At 37.6% G+C, this 20,348-nt stretch overlaps 1 protein-coding gene across 1 annotated transcript in view; it reads left to right on the top strand.

Annotated features, from left to right (window-relative positions):
- Positions 1–20,348, top strand: part of adamtsl3 (ADAMTS-like 3) — a 180,353-nt gene that overhangs the window by 15,419 nt on the left and 144,586 nt on the right. Inside the window, exon 3 of the mRNA XM_056259125.1 lies at positions 13,149–13,268. Coding sequence (XP_056115100.1) covers positions 13,149–13,268 — 120 coding nt within the window. The remainder of the gene's footprint in view (positions 1–13,148; positions 13,269–20,348) is intronic.

The following is a 20,348-nucleotide window of genomic DNA, read 5'->3' as shown; positions in this document are numbered from 1 at the left end:
AATCCCTGCATACCAACCGCTTCTGGTACGAGAAAAACAGTCACCAAGAACATCAAAGTATGGCCATAGGGAGCAAGCTCAACCCTGCAGGCCAGTTTTGTTCACACTGATTGGAATATGTTCAAAGAGACTGCAACATGCTGAGATTACACTGATGAATATGTATTATCCATCATGGGCTACAATCAGCATGTGGGTGGATGATGTTGTCACCAGAACCATCACCACACATCCCTACTAAAGGCTCTGGCTATATACACACTCTGTTCTCCGCCACTGAAAATCCAGCACCACACTAGGCAAAAATTATAAATGTCTGAGTTTTGACTGAGTTTGCAGTGTGAATCAAATGTCCCATGAGCCAATTCACAAGTAATTGACCACTCAAAAAGGATTCATTACTTAATGTATTCTCTGAATCAGTTAGAACGGCTACTGAAACAACATCTGACTCATTTACTAAACTACAAGTTTTAATGACTTTCAGTAGTTTCAGTCTCGAAATGAAGCAGGTTTTGAAACTTAAATACAAATTTGTTTTTAAGTATATACACTAGTGTTCAAAAGTTTGAGGTCGGTAAGATTTTTTGTTTTGATAGACATGTTATGCTCACCAATTCTGCATTTATTTACAAAAATACGGTGAAAAAACACTAACATTTTTAAATATTATTACAATTTATAACTGTTTTCTATTTGAATACATTTAAAAATATACTTTATTTTTGTGATGGAATAAATAGAATCTTTATCAGTCATTACTCCAGTCTTCTTCAGTGACATGATTCTTCAGATTCTTCTTTGATGAATACAAATTTTACAGGGTGTCCTTCCTTTTTCACATGACTGTATATATATATATATATATATATATATATATATATACAGTATAGTGTTGTATTTATATATATAAATATAGTCATGTGAAAAGGAAGGACACCCCCGTAAAATTTTATGGTTTTACGTATCAGAACATAATAAAAATCATCTGGTCGCTTGCAGGTCTTAAAATTAGGTAAATACAACCTCAGATGAACAACAACAAATGACATTACACCATGTCATTATTTATTTAACAAAAATAAAGCCAAAATGGAAAAGCTATGGGTACAATCTATGATTTAATTGATTGTAGAGCCACTTTGAGCAGTAATCAGTTTAAGGAATTGTCTTCTGTATGAATTTATCATCATCTGCATCATGTCTTGCATCATTCTGGAGGAATTTTGGCCTGCTCTTCTTTACAACGTTGCTTCAGTTCATTAAGGTTTGTGGGCATTTGTTTATGCACAGCTCTCTTAAGTTCCCGCCACTTCATTTCAGTCGGTTCTGACTGGGCCAGTGCAACACCTCGATTCTTTTCTTTTTCAGCCATTCTGTTGTAGATTTGCTGGTGTGCTTGGGATTGTTCTGTTGCATGACCCAATTTCAGTCAAGCTTTAGCTGTCAGACAGACAGCCTGACATTTGACTCTAGAATACTTTCAAATGCCGAAGAGTTCATGGTCAACTCAATGACTGCAAGCTACCCAGGTCCTGCAAAACAAGCTAAAAATCATCCAACCCTCCACCACCATGCTTAACAGTTGGTATGAGGTGTTTGTGTTGATATGCTGTGTTTAGTTTTCACGTAACTTGGCGCTGTGCATTATGGCCGAACATCTCCAATTTGGTCTCATCTTGTTCAAAGGACATTGTTCCAGAAGTCTTGGGGCCCTATCTTGCACTCGGCGCAAATAACTTTGTACACTGACGCATGTATCATTCCTATTTTGCACCCGCGCAAAGCGGGCTTTTCCCTCCACAGACACACGTCGGTTAACTAAGAAATACACTTGCGCTCCCCGGGGCGGTTCAGCGCAAAGAGGAGGCGTGTTCCGGCGCAAACTTTCCCTCATGCTATTTTGCTGTTCTATAAAACAAATGCGCCACTGACCAGAAAAAAACTAGTCTAAAGTCAGTGGCGCGTTGCGCGTTGTTCATTATGCTATTTTAAGGGCGCATGCTTGGCCATAATCAATGTAGCGTGTGCACAACGCGCATACACTTTGATTCTCTCATCTAAGCAGCAGTTTTCATTTTTGCAAATCATACATTATTACGATAGATAGATAGATAGATAGATAGATAGATAGATAGATAGATAGATAGATAGACAATTTATTATAAAAGCATACATGTAGCTTACACATTTACCCAAATTATCATACGCCTGTTTAACAGAAGTTAATTTGGGTGGGTTTCTCCATCCCCAATGTCACTTCTCTGTGTTTTACGGCCCTGACGAGAACGTTGCTCTCCTCGGCTGTGAACCGCTCCTGGCGCGCGCCTGGCAAATCCGCCGTTATAATAGGAATCCGCTTTAGAACAAGCGCGCCTGCTCTTAAAGGGAATGTGAGATGACGCTCTGATTGGTTTATTTCACGTTACGCCCAAACCACACCTATGAATAATGAAGCTACTTCAGACCAACCCCTTTTAGATTTGCGCCAGGCGCAAGAGGCATTTATCCCACCGGGAAAATAGCAACAGCGCCGGGATCCGCCCACAAAGTTACTTGCGCTTTGCGCTTTGACACTTGCGTTTCAGATCGTTAAAATAGGGCCCTTGAGGTTTGTTCAGATGCAACTTTGCAAACCTAAGCCGTTCTGCCATGTTCTTTTTAGAGACCCCCTTCCAAACATGCCATACTTGTCGCGTCTTTTTCTAATTGTATTTTCATGAACTTTAACATTTAACATGTTAACAGAGGCCTGTAGAGTCTAAGGTGTAGTTTTTGCAGTTTCTATGAAGTTTCTATGTCTGACCTTGGGGTGAATTTGCTGGGACGTCCACTCCTGGGTAAGATTGGCCACTTGTGAATAATCTTACTCACTGTAGAATAATGGACTTCAAATTGTTGGAAAATGGCCATATAACCCTTTTTAGATTGATGGCAGCAATAATTGCTTCTCTAAGGTCATTGCTGATGTCTTTCCTCCTTGGGATTGTGTTGACACACACCTGCTCCAGGCCAGTAAACTGCCAAAGCTTCTGCTTTTATAGAGGTGATCACATTTGCTGATGATCAGTTAATCAAAGAAAGGCATTTGATGAGCAGCGCCTGACTGCTACTTACCCTCTTAATTCATATGCTAACAGTAAGGTTGTACTTAGCTTGTCACCCATGGCTTTTCCATTTTGCCCTAGTTTTTATTAAATATATAATGACAAGGTGTAATATGTCATGTGTTGTTGTTCATCTGAGGTTGTATTCACTTAATTTTAAGATCTGCCAAGGACCAGTTGATTTTTTATTATGTTCTCCTAGTACATAAAACCATAGAATTCAATAGGGTGTCCTTTTTTTCTTGACATGACTGTATGTATGTATGTGTATACACACACACACACACACACACACAGTGTATATAGTATATGTGCATATATATATATATATATATATTAGAGAGTTCTAAATTTGAAGTGTGCTATGAGAAAAAAAGTTGTTTTATAAGATAAGTCACAAGAATTTTGCAGCTGGCGGGATTCATTTATGACACTACACTTCTAAGGTTTCTGCCAATGGTAACTGATTGTCATAAAAAAAGGCTCTAAAAGCATTTATGTGAAGTCAGGGACATTATGTTTGTCTTAAAAGGGGTATGTGACTCAAATTCTTGTTGCCGCTTTTTCAGAATGATTTAGAGTCAGGATGCTTTTGCCAACTCGTGCTCACATTGCTCAGGGTAAATGCCGAATCTTCATTGTCTCTCTGACATCAGAGCTGAGGAATGCTAGAGTGACCAGATGTTAACCTGGCCCTGTTTTAAAGAGAAGCGCCCTTTCTGGAAGTTATGATCCAGGATTAACTCTTCCTCTGACTGTACTGATCCTTGGCATCGAGTACTAAAAGTCGAAAGCTTATTTAGGGTTAGTCCGGTCTGAGAAAAGGCACTGGCCTGCTGCCATTAACCCAGAGACCAGCTGGAGTTTTCTCCACATTATTGAGGATACTCACCCTGATGGCGTCGCCACATTCCTTCGGTCAAAGCGGAGCCTTTTACTTCCAATCTTTGATGTTAGAACTAACGGCGCTGCCGTCAACTTAGTTCTTTACTTATTTGGCACTTATGCCCTGCTGAGACAATGTATCTACAGTTCCCTATTAGAGTGCCTGATGAAACATCTTCTGGCACATGAAAACAAGCACACCTGTGCCTGCTCTTGTGAATGCCAGTGGAAGTGCGCTGAGCCTTTAGTAATGAGCTTGTGTGTGGCGCTAAGTTGAACGAAACCCAGTACGGTTACTCACATGCTGCCTGAAATTTAAGTTGAATCAAAACCAGGTTAAATTACGGCAAGAGTTAAAGGTACAATATGTAGGATTTTTGCAATAAAATATCCAAAAAACACTATTGGCCAATGTTATATATTTTGTTTAGTTGATTACTTACAATATCCCCAATATTCCCAACTATTTGTAAATCGTGAGAAAATTGCGATTTTAACCAAGGAAGCGGGGCGTGTCAGCAGGGGTGAGGAGTCGCCAGTCAATGGCGTCATATCCGCGTTACCCTCGGTTTCCGCTCGTACTGCCATAGTAACCATGGCGACAGACGTGGACAACTGGGTTACGCTTAGCAGGACGCTCACGCTGTTGTTGTTTTGTTCAAACATTTTGGACCATGGCAAGCAGACTTTGAGACAAGAAGAAGACTAAAACGAAGATCAACATCTTTAGTGTGATAGTGTAACTGTTAGAGCAAGTGAAACAGCGCTTTGTTACCTCAAGCTTAATTCGTCTAATAAACTGACCTGTGTGAGTATTAACCCTCTGGGGACCAAGAACGCGCCCGCGCGTTTTGCTGTTTTTTTTTTCACATAGCAGCAACATAGACTTAAAATACTCCGTCATTTATGGTCATATAAATAAAATCAATACATGATTATAAACTATAGAGGGTCTTCTTTTTTTGTGTACACTCACATTAACATCAAAACCTTGTGTGTTTTTTTTAAATAAATAAAATAAACAGGGTGCGCTTTCAGCTCACTCTGTCTCCGCAAAAATCTTTCTGAAACATGTCTGGAAAATTAACGGAAACTCCGCTAATACTTATCACACAAACATGAAACATACGTCTAAAGAACGCTTTAAATTTCTACTTTTAAATACAACAATTCACATTTAAAACAAATATTCTCCTGCAATGTAATCTGTCAAAAACTAAAGAGAAGTACAGTTTCTCCTGTCTCAGCTCATTATCGTTAATTTGTTCACACCCACTCGCAGAGCGCGCTATTCATAAGATAATGTGTTGAGGCCATTTGCAAAATAGATAAACGGCCCCAGGCAAATGCTGTAAACGCACTATATTTTTAGTCAGATTAAGATTCGTCTTGCGCGGCTATGAGGAATAATCCTGGGACATTTAATACAGAAGTGCTGGTTTATTTTCACTTCGAGGAGGAGCAACAGATTCAGCTGAGAACTGTAAGTGTTTTATGGCTGTGCTTTGTTCTAATCGCGATATAGAATAACGTTAGTGTCTGTAAACGGAAAAATAGCATACTGTGAATCATGTTTCGCTCTGTGTGTGTGTGTAAATGAATGAATGAACGCACAGATACGCACTGTTACAGACGAAATAAAAGACAAAATTTCGTTGACTAGTTTTGGATAAAGTTTTTCAAATCAAATAAGCTTCAAATAAGCTTCAAAATAAAGACATCAGCTTTTGTTAGGAGTTTCTGGGGATAGAAGTGTCCAGACGTATGCACCCTGTATTTTAAAGAAGAACATTTAATTATTTGCGATACATTATTCATTCACAAAGAATTCAGGGACATTATTGACGTCCCTAAAGGATAGAGTTTACCTAATTTTTTAATTAAGGCATTAAGATTTTTTTATTCCTCTTTTTAGTCAACTTTGGCATGGGTGTGTTCTCTTCAAATTCTAAGCAGTGTGTGTGTGTATATATATATATATATATAGCCTATAATTAAAAAGCTATTTTAACCAGAAAAATCTACAATGCATGCCCAAAGTCGTGCAGCCGTATAGTTTCTCTTGATATCAGTCCTGCTGACTTCAACATTCACAGGAGACTGTAATGAAAAATCAAACACCTTGGAAATGACAGGTATGTACTATGTTTCAGGAATGGGACAATGCTGTGTGACTGTGCAAGCCTCTGTATTTAGATCAGTGTGTTTACTAATGTGCTTTTTTGTCCTTTGTTGTGTATCTTTGGATTATGTTGTGTTGTAAATAAATCCAAACAATCTAAAAGCCATTCTTTTTTAAATCTCCTCATTCTTTGCGCAAGGCTCCTCGTAATGGGGCCTGATAGCACCTAATAGGGCTATTATGGGAGGGTCTTTGTCTTTCTCAGGTGTGAAATTCCATACATTAATGAGAGATCACGCCTCCTTGCATAAAGCTTTCTCACACTAAACACGTCATACACATTATAAAAGACTTTATTGACTAATCTGAATGAGTAGTCAGGATGATTCTCACATAGTTTTGGAGCAAATATTCTAGACTATGTGATACAATTTTCAAAAGTCTTGTGAAGAAATAATCAATATGTGTTTTGTGGCCTTATTTCAGAAACTTTTATTTTTAAGTTTTTCAATAACCATGCATAAATAATATTCTCTCAAAAATACAAACATGTACATACATGTTGTTCACAGATTATGGTAGCCCCGTTTGTGCTATATAGAGTGAATTTACACCTTTGCCATTAACATGTTTATAAATAACTGAAAAAAGCACAAATGTCAGTGCATGTCAAAACATCCCAAGGGCCCCAAAAAACCCTTGGTCCCCAGAGGGTTAATTCAGCACTTGCGTGTAGTTCAGTAGAATGAAATGTCCTTATTCCTTTATATCCGCGGGACTCGCGTTGCGTGTGGCGCTGGTATACGTCTCTCATTAGCAATCGCGCCCTGCTTCATACCACAGTCATGTTAAAAACATCACTGTATTTACTCATCCATAAAAAGATCCATCAGCTTGATGACAAGATCCATAATTCCGCTTAATGCTTTGCGTCATCGATATACGCCTTTGTTATTGTAAGAAGTTAGCGACCCCTGGTGGCGAAAAATCCTACATATTGTACCTTTAAGGGCCGTTCACACCAAGGTTGATAACTATAACGAAAAACATTCAATATAGCTCTTTTTACAATACATATTGTTTCAAAGCACAAAGTGCAAGGTTATGGGATGCATTGTGTGAATGTTTGGCTAAAGAGATGTGTCTTTAATCTAGATTTAAACTGGGAGAGTGTCTTAGCTCTGAACATTATCAAGAAGGCTATTCCGGTGTTTAGGAGCCAAATGCGAAATCCCTCCTTTAGTGGACTGAGAGATCTTGGTTACTACCAAAAGTCCAGAGTTTTGTAATCTTAAAGAGCGTGATGGATTGTAGCACGATAGAAGATCAGTTAAATACAGAGGAGCTAAACCATTTAGGGCCTTATAAGTCTGTAGCAATACTTTGTAATCGATACGGATCTTAACAGGTAGCCAGTGTAGAGATGATCAAATTTGTGTTATATGATCATATTTTCTTGACCTGTTAAGAACTCTAGCAGCTGCATTTAGGACTAATATAACAGTAAAGTTTTAATAATCATTCTAATTCTGAGATAATGGAAGTCCACACCGAAGCATGTTCTCTTAGTTATTTTAGTTTTATTCATATTTTGATTTTATTTTTATATTTTTTAGTTTTCATGTTCATTTTAGTAAAAATCTTTGTGCTTTTGTCATTTTATTTTAATTGGCCATTTTTACATTTACATTTGAAGTACATTTGTTTATTATTATTTTCAGTTATGAACTGAGTGCTTCAACTTCAACTTATTTCAGTTCATTACAAAGACAACATTTCAAATTTTTATTAAGTTTAAGTTTTCAACTAATATTTTATTTTATTTCAGCTTTATTTCAATTAACAGAAGTTTTAGTTTTAAGACGCTAATACTATAGTAATTGCTGTAGTAATATTTCTTGGTGTGAATGTGCCTTTATACTCATTCAGAAGCGGCCATCCAATGTAGTGTGGCGTAAAATAAGAAGAGCCCAGCATTAACACTATTAAGATCTGATTTGTAGTGGCAGAGGTGGTGATTGTAAAGGGAAATTTGAAGTCCTCATCCGTTAAAAGACTTTTTTTCTTGTTTAGGGCACTTAACGGATCCAATGTCAGACTGAAACATCCTCGAAGAGTTTTGTGCAGCTCTCAGAACGGCTTCTATTCTTGGTTATAAAATGAAAGTCATTCCTGTTAGCCATATTATTTTTGCTCTGTCAGGGCTGTTTCCTGTAAGAGATGATGAGAGATGGCTGAGCTGCGCGACCTTTCCTTTGCTTGCCACGTAGAGGAGGGAGTTTGTTGTCGTAAGTCTGTGTGGGCCCCCGTGAGGTACCTTGGGGCCTCATAGGGAATTTACTGGTGAAGATGTCCCCTGCTAATCCAGTCAGCACCTGAAGGATTTCTGTGTGTGTGTGTGTGTGTGTGTGTGTGTGTTTTTGGGGAACACAGATGGTGGGGTGTTTACAAGGGTGACAGATGACACTTGTTTAGGCTGTAAGCAGTCTGGATTGATGCTTCTGTTTGGGGATAGATTGCAAAAACGTACAGAACATGACAAACACACACAAACACATTTCATGTGCATACACACACATTGATTGTAATTTTGCCATTATTAACAACAATAACAGAGGGTCTTTATTTTGACTTGATCAGGGTTTTTAATCTCAAATATACACGCATCAGGGTTGCATCGCACATGCATTTTAATGTATTTAACACATCGTTTTTTAAGGACTACAACAAACGGCTGGAAGGAACTACACAAGCTTCCTCCCAGGTTAGTGACATCAATAACCCTAAAATTTACATAAACCCCGCCCCCGGGAACACACAGTCCATGTTGAGATGAGGAAGAGGTGTTGTAGTCACTCTGTGTGCATCTCACAACAGTTCCTATACAAGCGATTTATAGATTATCCTGACAGAATATGCTAATTGAAGATAGTTAACTCCACATCAGCAACAAAAATTCATCAACTAACCATTCAGAGATGTCCTGTTGCATTCTACATGTTGTCACTTCTTCTTAGTCTCTCCATCTTTGTCTGACTCCGCTTTAAACATAAAAGGCAGAACAGTTTCTGACATTTTAGCATACTCTGTCTGCGTGAGGTAATCGGAGCTGCTAACACACACACTCTTGAAGCTCCGCCCCCTGTGTCGGAAGCTGCAGCTCATTTGCATTTAAAGGGCAAGACACAAAACGGTGTGTTTTTGCTAACCCTCAAAAAAAGTGACAACTTTAACATGCTATATAAAAATATCTGTGGGGTATTTTGAGCTAAAACTTCACATACACACTCTGGGGACATCAGAGATTTATTTTGCATCTTGTGAAAAGGGCATCATACCACCCCTTTAATATTTTCAGACACATTAAATGATATTAATAAGTGCTGTGCTGGTGCTGGGTAGATTGCTTACAAACTGTAATCCATTACTGAATTCAAATGACATGATGAAAAGTATAGGTAGTAACCTAACAAGTTACAAGTATTTCATTTTATATTATACTTTACAATAAGGTTCATTATTTAAGATTAGTTAATGTACATGAATTAACAATGACCAAAACATTTGTTACAGTATTTATTAATCTTTGTTAATAAAAATACAGTTATTCATTGTTTGTTCATGTTAGTTCACAGTGCATTAACTAATGTTAACAAATACAACCTTTGATTTTAATAATGTTTTAGTAAATGTTGAAATTAATATTAACTAAGATTAACAAATGCTTTAGAAGTATTGTTCATTCTTAGTTGTTCATTCATGTTAACTAAGGTAGTTAACTAATGAACCTTATTGTAAAGTGTTACCATTATTTTTAATAAATCAGTACTTCCCTAGTTTTCTTAATGATTCAAAAGTTGTCAATATTTATTTCTATGAAGTTATCTAAGAAAAATGTAGTGGTGCTGTACACAATGTAAAATCAAAAAATCTTTTTTGATGGCCGTATTGAATTCAGTTTAGAAAAATATTAGTTATTATGGGTGTTCTACATACGAGGAAAGAAAGACATAATTAATCAAAATGGTTTAATTATTTATGTTTAGTTGAAAACTTATGTTAAACTAATGAAGTTATTCCGTGTTGTGACTGAATTTGGAACCATTTCTTAAAATTCTTCTGAATTTTGCTCGGCGCACGCACGCACGCACACACAAATATACATGCGGACACACACACACGCACACACACACACACACACACACACACACACACACACACACACACACACACACACACACACACACACACACACACACACACACACACACACACACACACACACACACACACACACACACACACACACAGACACACACACACACACACCAGGGCTGTTAATTCAGGCTTGTCAGTGAAAGTCGGTGTGGCTGATGAAAGCATGCCGGGGCGGCTTCTCTGAGCGTGTGCCAAACTCCTCTGCTCTTTAGGGCGTAAGTGCTTGGAGAAGTAACCAGCGTTAGCATGTATCCATTCACACTTGCACCAGCAGACGCTCCCAGTGCTCAGGCATAAAATTAGATTCACTTTTGATACCCAGGTATATTTTGTTTTTAAGCTTCAAACACTTGTAAATAGTTCTCCATTTAATGAGAAGGGAGGGTAAAAAGCTTTTCAGGAGCTCGCTGTGATTTTATAACCTCTTTAACTTGCATGAAATGTTTATAAGAGTGTCACCACCACCAGGCACTTCTGAGAAACCCATCCTGGCATCAACACGCTAAACTCATGGTAGCCAACTTCAAATTGGTCTGAACGATTCAGGATTTGGTGCATGTGCTTTAGCTAATCTTCCTCAATAAACCTCTAAGACAAAAGGGAGTTTCACCTCTGAAAGACCCCGAACCGCTTTCTTTGCTGTGGGGGCTTCTTACTATCTCACAATGAACTTTTGACACTACTTTTAACAGTTGCAATTCCTCTTAATTTGTCCATGCTGTAGTCCTTTATTTTCTTTTAGTTTGGGGGATGTCATAGATGGCTAGCAGCTGGCAGGTTTTGAGGTTCATTTCATCAGTCAAGAAAAGGATGATTATTTTATGTACTATATAAGTTTTTTGATATATAGAGAGTGGCTGATATATATATATGTGTGTGATATATACAGTACATTAATTGCATATGCATATATCATATGTACATGATACATTTATTTAATTTAATACAATTTCAATTCCAGTAAATAAGACACATAAACTGTCATGCATATATATATACAAAATAAAAGTTTGTGTTTACATAATATATGTGTGTGTGTACTGTATATACACTCACCGGCCACTTTATTAGGTACCCCATGCTAGTAACGGGTTGGACCCCCTTTTGCCTTCAGAACTGCCTCAATTCTTCGTGGCATAGATTCAACAAGGTGCTGGAAGCATTCCTCAGGGAGTTTGGTCCATATTGACATGATGGCATCACACAGTTGCCGCAGATTTGTCGGCTGCACATCCATGATGCGAATCTCCCGTTCCACCACATCCCAAAGATGCTCTATTGGGTTGAGATCTGGTGACTGTGGAGGCCATTTTAGTACAGTGAACTCATTGTCATGTTCAAGAAACCAATTTGAAATGATTAGAGCTTTGTGACATGGTGGAAGTAGCCATCAGAGGATGGGTACATGGTGGCCATAAAGGGATGGACATGGTCAGAAACAATGCTCAGGTAGGCCGTGGCATTTAAACGATGCCCAATTGGCACTAAGGGGCCTAAAGTGTGCCAGGAAAACATCCCCCACACCATTACACCACCACCACCAGCCTGCACAGTGGTAACAAGGCATGATGGTTCCATGTTCTCATTCTGTTTACGCCAAATTCTGACTCTAACATCTGAATGTCTCAACAAAAAATCGAGACTCATCAGACCAGGCAACATTTTTCCAGTCTTCAACTGTTCAATTTTGGTGAGCTCTTGCAAATTGTAGCCTCTTTTTCCTATTTGTAGTGGAGATGAGTGGTACCCGGTGGAGTCTTCTGCTGTTGTAGCCCATCCGCCTCAAGGTTGTGCGTGTTGTGGCTTCACAAATGCTTTGCTGCATACCTCGGTTGTAACGAGTGGTTATTTCAGTCACTGTTGCCCTTCTATCAGCTCGAACCAGTCTGGCCATTCTCCTCTGACCTCTGGCATCAACAAGGCATTTCCGCCCACAGAACTGCCGCTCACTGGATGTTTTTTATTTTTCGGACCATTCTCTGTAAACCCTAGAGATGGTTGTGCGTGAAAATCCCAGTAGATTAGCAGTTTCTGAAATACTCAGACCAGCCCTTCTGGCACCAACAATCATGCCACGTTCAAAGTCACTCAAATCACCTTTCTTCCCCATACTGATGCTCGGTTTGAACTGCAGGAGATTGTCTTGACTATGTCTACATGCCTAAATGCACTGAGTTGCCGCCATGTGATTGGCTGCTTAGAAATTAAGTGTTAACGAGCAGTTGGACAGGTGTACCTAATAAAGTGGCCGGTGAGTGTAATTATTTTGTATATAAATGCACACATGTATATATTTAAGAAAAATATGTTATTTATATATAAAATGTTTATATTTATATAAAATATACATAATATATAGGCTACATTCAGTCTATATACAGTATATACATGCAAATATTTCTTAAATACACATGCATGTGTGGGTATTTATGTATTAAAAATAATTATACACAGTACACACACATATATTATGTAAACACAAACTTTTATTTTGGATGTGATTAATCGCGATTAATCGTTTGACAGCCCTAATATATATATAATATTTGAAAAATAGATTATATATAGTAACCCAATTAACATTCGAAAAGTCCTTAACTGACTTTTAAATCTAAATCTTAGAATTACAATTGCAAAATTATTCAGCTTGATCTGTATGTACAGTAGTTGAACACTGTTAACATTTCATACCATCTTTATGCTTACCTCATGGTGTGGCAAATGTTACAACAGACCTCCCTAAATGATAATGTCCACACGACTCCACAGTACTTTTCGATGAGGTTTAATGTGGATGTTGTGGTCTTGTTTTACAGGGGTTAGCGAGCCAGACGCAGAGTGCTTACTTCCTTCCTGAATTTGCACTTTCTCCACAAGGAAGCTTTCTGGAAGACACAACAGGAGAGCAGTATCTCACCTATCGCTATGATGACCAGGTCAGAATCACAGAATTACACACGCATTCCCTGTGAATATTCATCTGGATTGTGTCTATTTAATTGATATGATTTCTAATTAAAGTCATACTTGCCACTTCATATTGTGGTGATTAAACTGCACTGAAATCGAGGCACCAATCAGAAACGTTGGGGCGGGCTTTACACGATGACGACAGCGCTGGGATTTTGAAGCAGATTTTGTAGCCTACATTACAAAGATGGATGCCGCCGGTCGAACATCGCTCGTTCGAATCAGCTTCGCGTCTGTTTTAAGCGATTTGAACGTTTCCTTTTTGTTAAAAACCGAGCAAAGAACAACACTCGGAGATGTTTCTCCGCCGCTCTGCATACGTCATCTCCTTCATCGCTCTGATTGGTTTTAGGTCTATCCGCGACGTCCGTTAGTGACGCCCCTCTGGAAATGATTTGTCTATGACGCTTTGCCAGACCATAACTCAGTTACAACTGAGAATGGTCTGGTTTTAACCAGGGTAGGTTAAGGGATTTATCTGACAAAATTATATGGCAAGAAAAGCTACAGGTTTTTATTTTACTTTGCAAAAAATCATAGAAAAACAAAAACTCACTGGAAAAAGTACCTTGATTACAAGATAATCAGTTATTAATATTTTGTTGGTTCTCTATTGTTTTTGCATGTGTTCATAATTTCTTTGTATGACACAATTTGGCAGGTGTCACTTTAACACATTTTTAATAATTAGAATAAAGGGTGTCTATGTTCCTAGGCCGGACATCACTTTTGGCTACTACTGTATGTGTTTGAGTATTCAAAAATGTTGTATATGCACGGTTATGGCGATGAATGTTACATTCGCATATTTGTTGTATGAATAGGTATGACAAAGTAAAAGTGTTGAGAAGCAGCTGAGGCTCTGTCCTTTTTTATTTTACTTTATTTACCTCAGGAGTTTTTACGATGTAGCAGCACGTGGGAAAGAAAACGAACGATATAAGACCGACTCAATGCAATTATTATGACCATGGATTAACACATATACATCAAATCAGAACCTGGAGCGCACCTTTAATGAAGGCACAAGACCTGTCAATGATGTAGATACTGATTTGTCAAATTTTGAATGATCATAATTCACAAAAATAATATAACCTTCCGTGACTTGCTCTGTGTTAGCGGTACAATCAGTTAGGACTTTCAGATCAGCCCCTCGGCTTAAGGGGAATTTAGGCCAGGCCGTCTCGGTAAACCCTCTGTAACAGGAAAGTCCAGGTAAGCCCAAAGTTTATAGGCATTATAAAGCTCTGCCTGACTGTTTTCTTTTGAACGCCTGCCCTGGGAGCCATTAACCCAGACACACTCTGTGCCACTGAACTGTTTTGGGGCCTGTTATGGAAACCTTGGTTCACTTTAGTTCAGCACTGATGTCTGTTTCCAGGCCAGTTGTTATATCTGTGACGTGTTGGCATGCATGTCCAGGATGGCTTTTATTATGGTGATTTAAAACTGGAATGTGGTGGTGGCACAGCAACCATGCAAACACATGCTGCTTCCTGTTGTTATGACAGACTTCCAAGCATTTCTGCTCGTATGGGCTCATACTAATGCACTGCTGTTGTATATCAATGCTGATAGGTGTATGTGTGTGTGTGTGTGTGTCTCTGTGTGTGTGTCTGTCTCTGTGTGTGTGCACAAAAACATACTCAGTGGCCCTGTTTGCAATATAATTCTACTCTTACTCTTGCCTCAGCATTTTTTCAATTTCTAATTGATAAATTTACCATTGTTTTCTAGTTTCAGTTTATTTTTTTATTTTAGTTAATAGTATTTCAAGGTGGCTAAAGTTAATTCAATAGAATCATTTTAAAAAGTTTGTTACATTGGAGGTGGATTGTTTCACGTTTTAGAATATACCTTGAATCAGAAGTAGTAAAATTAATTTGCAGCCATTTGTGAAAATGTCATTAAAATGTATTTTACTTTCTTGTTTTTCCTATTTGTCTTTTTTTTGTAGTTAACACGTTTTTTTTTAATTCGTTTTTGATAGCAGTAATCTGTTTTGTGATTTATTATTTGATTAGGCATGTATTTTGATAATGTTTTGATAATTTTTTGAAATTTTGAATACATTTGAGAAATTTTTATTTAAATTCACAAAATTTGATTGAAAATACAACCTTTTTTGACTTCTAAGAAGATAATTAGACTTCTTTCGCTCAATTAAACAAATTTGTGTGGACTTTTATTTTTTGTTGTTACACAGTATTGTGCATTGTGAAATTTTTCTAAAAAAATTCCAGTTTCACACTGTTATTTTCTGTTATTTTAGTATTGTTTATATTCTATTATAGTATTTATTCATATTTTGAAATTAAATTTGCATATTTTCAATGTAATTTAATAATAAAAAAATATTAGTGGTCATTTTTATTTTAAAAATACTTTTAAAATATTTTCATTTAGCTTTTATTTTAATTTATTTTAATTTTAGTTTTAGTTTTAATTTGAGCAATTCAACTATTTATTTTTTAGTTAGTTAGTTGCCAAGGAAACATTTCTAATTTTTATTTTTTCAGTTAATATTAAATTTTATTTTATTTTCAAAAAATATTTTCAACAGTTTTTGTTGTAGTTAATAATAACAACAACACAGTAGACAATATACAGTGTATAATATATTTACTTTTGACTACATCTCTGTACAGTACAGTTCCCAATGATTTCAACACAGTTTCCATTCTTATGCAGACACAGAAAATGCCCTTGCCGAAAAAAAGCGTCCCATTTCTGTCCAGTATGGGGAGAAAAACTATACTGACTGACGTTTCATATTTAGAATATGTCAAAAGATTGTAAAATCTTCCCAGTTGTGCCGTCTGCAAGGTAAAGGCATCAAAAGAAAATGCCAGCGTCCCCAGTGCCGCTGCTTGCATGCTGTTTCTCTCTCTCCATAAGCCAGAAAGAAGGTGGATACCATCCAGGCCTGTGCCTGCTGAGGTTAGCCACAGATGGAGGGCTTTCCCCTACAGACACGGGGCTTAAACTAATAGATAATGCACATGTTCCCTTTGGGCTTCTCCCCGGCCAGCCGAAACCGTATAAAGCAGCTTTCCTCAGAGAGCCCCGTAAAGCATATCTAATGGTTTTTGTGTGTTGCGCTACCTGCTTGAGACTTTGAGTTTAGCCAGCTGGAGTTTTTTTGGCTCATTGCAGCACGCTAGTGCCAGTGTTTCCACTTACAGCCAGTCCAGTTCTCTCTAAAATAAGTTCTCATTTGAAAAGACGTGACACTGTGCAGGCAGAAGGTGGATTTTTAATGGATGGGTTTGGAGTGTGTTGATTAATTTGGGTCAAGGGGCGTGCAACGGTCGGGGAGATTTGACCGTCTGGGTTTGAGAAGGTGTTCACCTTGGGAAAGCCAGTGCCAGGTTTCATCTTTGTGGTGTTTGACAGGTTTTTTTTGTAAGAGTGGCCCCCGTCTGTGGCACGCCGATGTGCTGGAATGGAGATTTTAATTGAGAGAGTCAGGCTCAGCATGGCTTAAAAGAACTCAGAACTTAAATACTAACTATCACTGAAGTGAACAATAATGAACAAAGCAGGAGGGTGTTGCATTTTAGCCATAAAGTGTGAGGGGCCCTGGTCTATACTGAATGTGTCTGCGTAGTGATATACAAAATAGCTGGTAAACAGGTGTTTTGCATCATAGCTGTTTTTATATTGTGTGTTTTAGCACAGTTGGAATCAAGCATTGTTCATCCATCCATCCATCTGTCCATCCATCCATTCATCCATCCATCCATCCATCCATCCATCCATCCATCCATCCATCCATCCATCCATCTGTCCATCCATCCGTCCATCCATCCATCCGTCCATCCATCCGTCCATCCATCCATCCATCCATCCGTCCGTCCATCCATCCATCCATTCGTCCATCCATCCATCCATCCATCCATCCATCCATCCATCCATCCATCCGAAACCTTCAAACGTCTTCTGTCTGTCTATCAATCTATGTATCTAATATTCATAAGCCATATAGACTAATTTAAGCTTCCATTCTAATATCTATCTATATCTGTCTGTCTGTCCGTCCGTTTGTCCATCCATCCATCCACCGTCATATAGACTCATTTAAGCTTCCATTCTAATATCTATCTATCTATCTATCTATCTATCTATCTATCTATCTATCTATCTATCTATCTATCTATCTATCTATCTATCTATCTATCTATCTATCTATCTATCTATCTATCTATCTATCTATCTATCTATCTATCTATCTATCTATCTATCTTCTATCTATCTATCTATCTATCTATCTAATCTGTGTGAACGTTCATGCATAGCTGCTCCTAATTGTCTCTAATTAACGCCTGCATTCTTTCCAACTGCTAAAAAACACATTTCATCACCCCACTGCCTGCTAATGCTCATAACGCCTTTTTATGCAATGACACCCTTGATCTATTTTTAATGTGGATTAAATTTTCAATAAATTCGCTTCTCTGAATGCCTCCTTTGACTTTCAGGTCCGTGTGCCAAAGAGGATGTTGGTATTGCCAAGGTTGGGATGCTAATCAAGACTCTCTTAGTTATATGGGACATCCAGTGTTTTACCCTGAGCACTTTCAGTCGAGGGTTGTGTAAAGTCCCATTTGCTTAATCCTCAAGAACGCCTGACAAGATGTGGCTCAGTTCTAAGTTAATGCTTGACATTTGAAATTAGATAGCGATGCAAGCTTTCTAGTTCAGTGTTGGTAGGCAGATATTAGCTGCAGATGTTTTGTTATCAAAGGATTTAGTGCTGTGGAAAACAAGGGCGTTGATGCCAGAAACATTGACAAGAACAAGTTTGGGGTCAGTGTAGGTTGTTGTTTTTTTGTTGAAAGAGTTTGATACTTTTATTCAGCAGGGATGGATTAAATTGATCAAAAGTGACAGTAAAGACATTTAGAATGTAGCAAAAAGATTTCTGTTCCAAGTAAATGCTGTTCTTTTGAACTTTCCATTCATAAAAAAAATCCTGAATAAAAGTTTCCTCAAAAATATTAAGCATAACAGCTGTTTTCAACATTGATAATAATAAGAAATGTTTCTTGAGCTGCAAATTATCATATTAGAATGATTTCTGAAGGATCATGTGACACTGAAGACTGGAGTAAGGATGCTGAAAATTCAGCTTTGCCATCACAGGATTAAAATACATTTTAAAATATATTAAAATGTAAATATTATAACTTTTTCTGTCATTTAAATCATATAAATGCAGCCTGGGTAAGCATAACATCTTTAAAAAACATTAATTTTTTTTCTTTAAATTTGACCGACCCCAAACTTTTGAACACTAATGTGTGTACTTCACCCAAAAAGGTTTTGGCTTCATTATTTGCTCTCTCTTGTATTGTTCCAAACACATATTCTTCTGTGAAACTCAAAAGGAGACATTTTGTTGAGTCTTCATGCAGCTCTCACAACAACAATAGTGACCACATTTATCAAGATCCCAAAATGATTCTAAACGTGTGCTATATTTCAAATCTTTTGAATATGAGCTTACTGTGAGACCTTATTCACTGATAATCTTTTCCTTTGGCAAAGCTTTAAAATCTCAGAATCAGATTCAAAAATCAGGTTTGACCTATTTTGTCTTTTTTGACTGAGGCAAAAATGTGTCCTCAAATACACTCACAAAGTTCAACATGACAACAAAACCTCCTGTCTGAAATGAAATGTTTTTTCTTGAATGACGTTTCATTCATTGTTGCCAAATCGTTTTCATGGTCACACCGCATAAAATTATCCTCAGACCTTGATGTGTCAAGTTGTTGATAAGACTATAATCAAGATGGAAAGGAAATTAAACATGTTGGTATTGGTAGAGGAAACATGCCAGGCATGTCTCGTTTTGGGTTGGAATGGAGCGGTAAAATATTTGTATCCATTTCTGAAGTCAAACGTTTTCTTTGCCATATTTAATTGAAATATTTCAACCTCAACTGCCCCCAGCACAACAATAATAGCAGCTAATGTTACTAGAACCCAGATTTATCTTTTTATTGTTCCATTCACCATATCTAAACTACTTTATTAATAGTTGTTCACAGCCATTTCATCCAAATGAGTCATATCATGAGTCCTTTGAATTTTTTTCTTTACTTTTTGGTGTTGTTATGGTCATTCTGGAGCTTGGTATGGTAACTACAAACTGTTGATATATGGAAAAATAGCTATGTGAAGTGTGTTCCATATAACAGCATATGGGTTTGAAACAACATGAGGGTACGTAAATGATGACATTCATTTTTGGGTGAACTATTCTTGTAGTGCGGCTGGATGCTGTTATTTCTCTGAGAAAAGCACAGAGTCACAGTATGCAGACCACATGATGTTAGTATTAACTATTAGGAGACATAATTGTGTAACTTCATGTAGATTAGTCAACCGTGAAGGCCCTGCATTACAGCTGCCATCAATGATATTCAGGGAAAGTGTGTGTATCCTATCAGCCTCTCTCTCCACTATTATTAATCAAATCTGGAAAACTTCTGCAATTTAACCTGGGCCAAAATGATTGGATGTTATTGTAGGTTGCATGTTTTTGCCTCAAAGAATGGGCCTTTTTGAGGTTCTGACTTATGGGCAGGGAGGGCAAGTTGGATTGTGTGTGCTTTGCTTTGAAAAATATTAATATGTTGCATTGCATTAAAGTTGGCATGAAACGGATGTCCTTGCCGATTGTGACGTATTTCCAAGTGAAACGGCTTCTTGAACAAGAAAAAAGGTAGGACAAGGACTTGATTTTGTCTTGGGGAATTGATTGGATGTTTGGATCATTGTGGTTTGCTATTGGTCGATCTTATGTGAGTACAGATTGTCCCGCCCTCGTGTCAGTAAACACGTCATCAGAGAAGAGAAGAGATGTCACTGCAAGAGAGAGGGCAAGTTATTTTGATTAAAGATTTCTAGGGCACATGAATTAAAAATAATAAGGATGTGCACGGATAAATCATTTTTAATAAAAACTGCAATATTTCATAAAAAAACAAGAACTGTCAATTTTGATTACATTGGATAAAAAGGATAGAAATGTA

This window comes from Rhinichthys klamathensis, unplaced genomic scaffold, assembly GCF_029890125.1.
Source record: "Rhinichthys klamathensis goyatoka isolate OS25496 unplaced genomic scaffold, OSU_Roscu_1.1 h1tg000165l_1, whole genome shotgun sequence".
NCBI lineage: Eukaryota > Metazoa > Chordata > Actinopteri > Cypriniformes > Leuciscidae > Rhinichthys > Rhinichthys klamathensis.
This window is presented reverse-complemented; position numbering and strand designations above follow the sequence as displayed.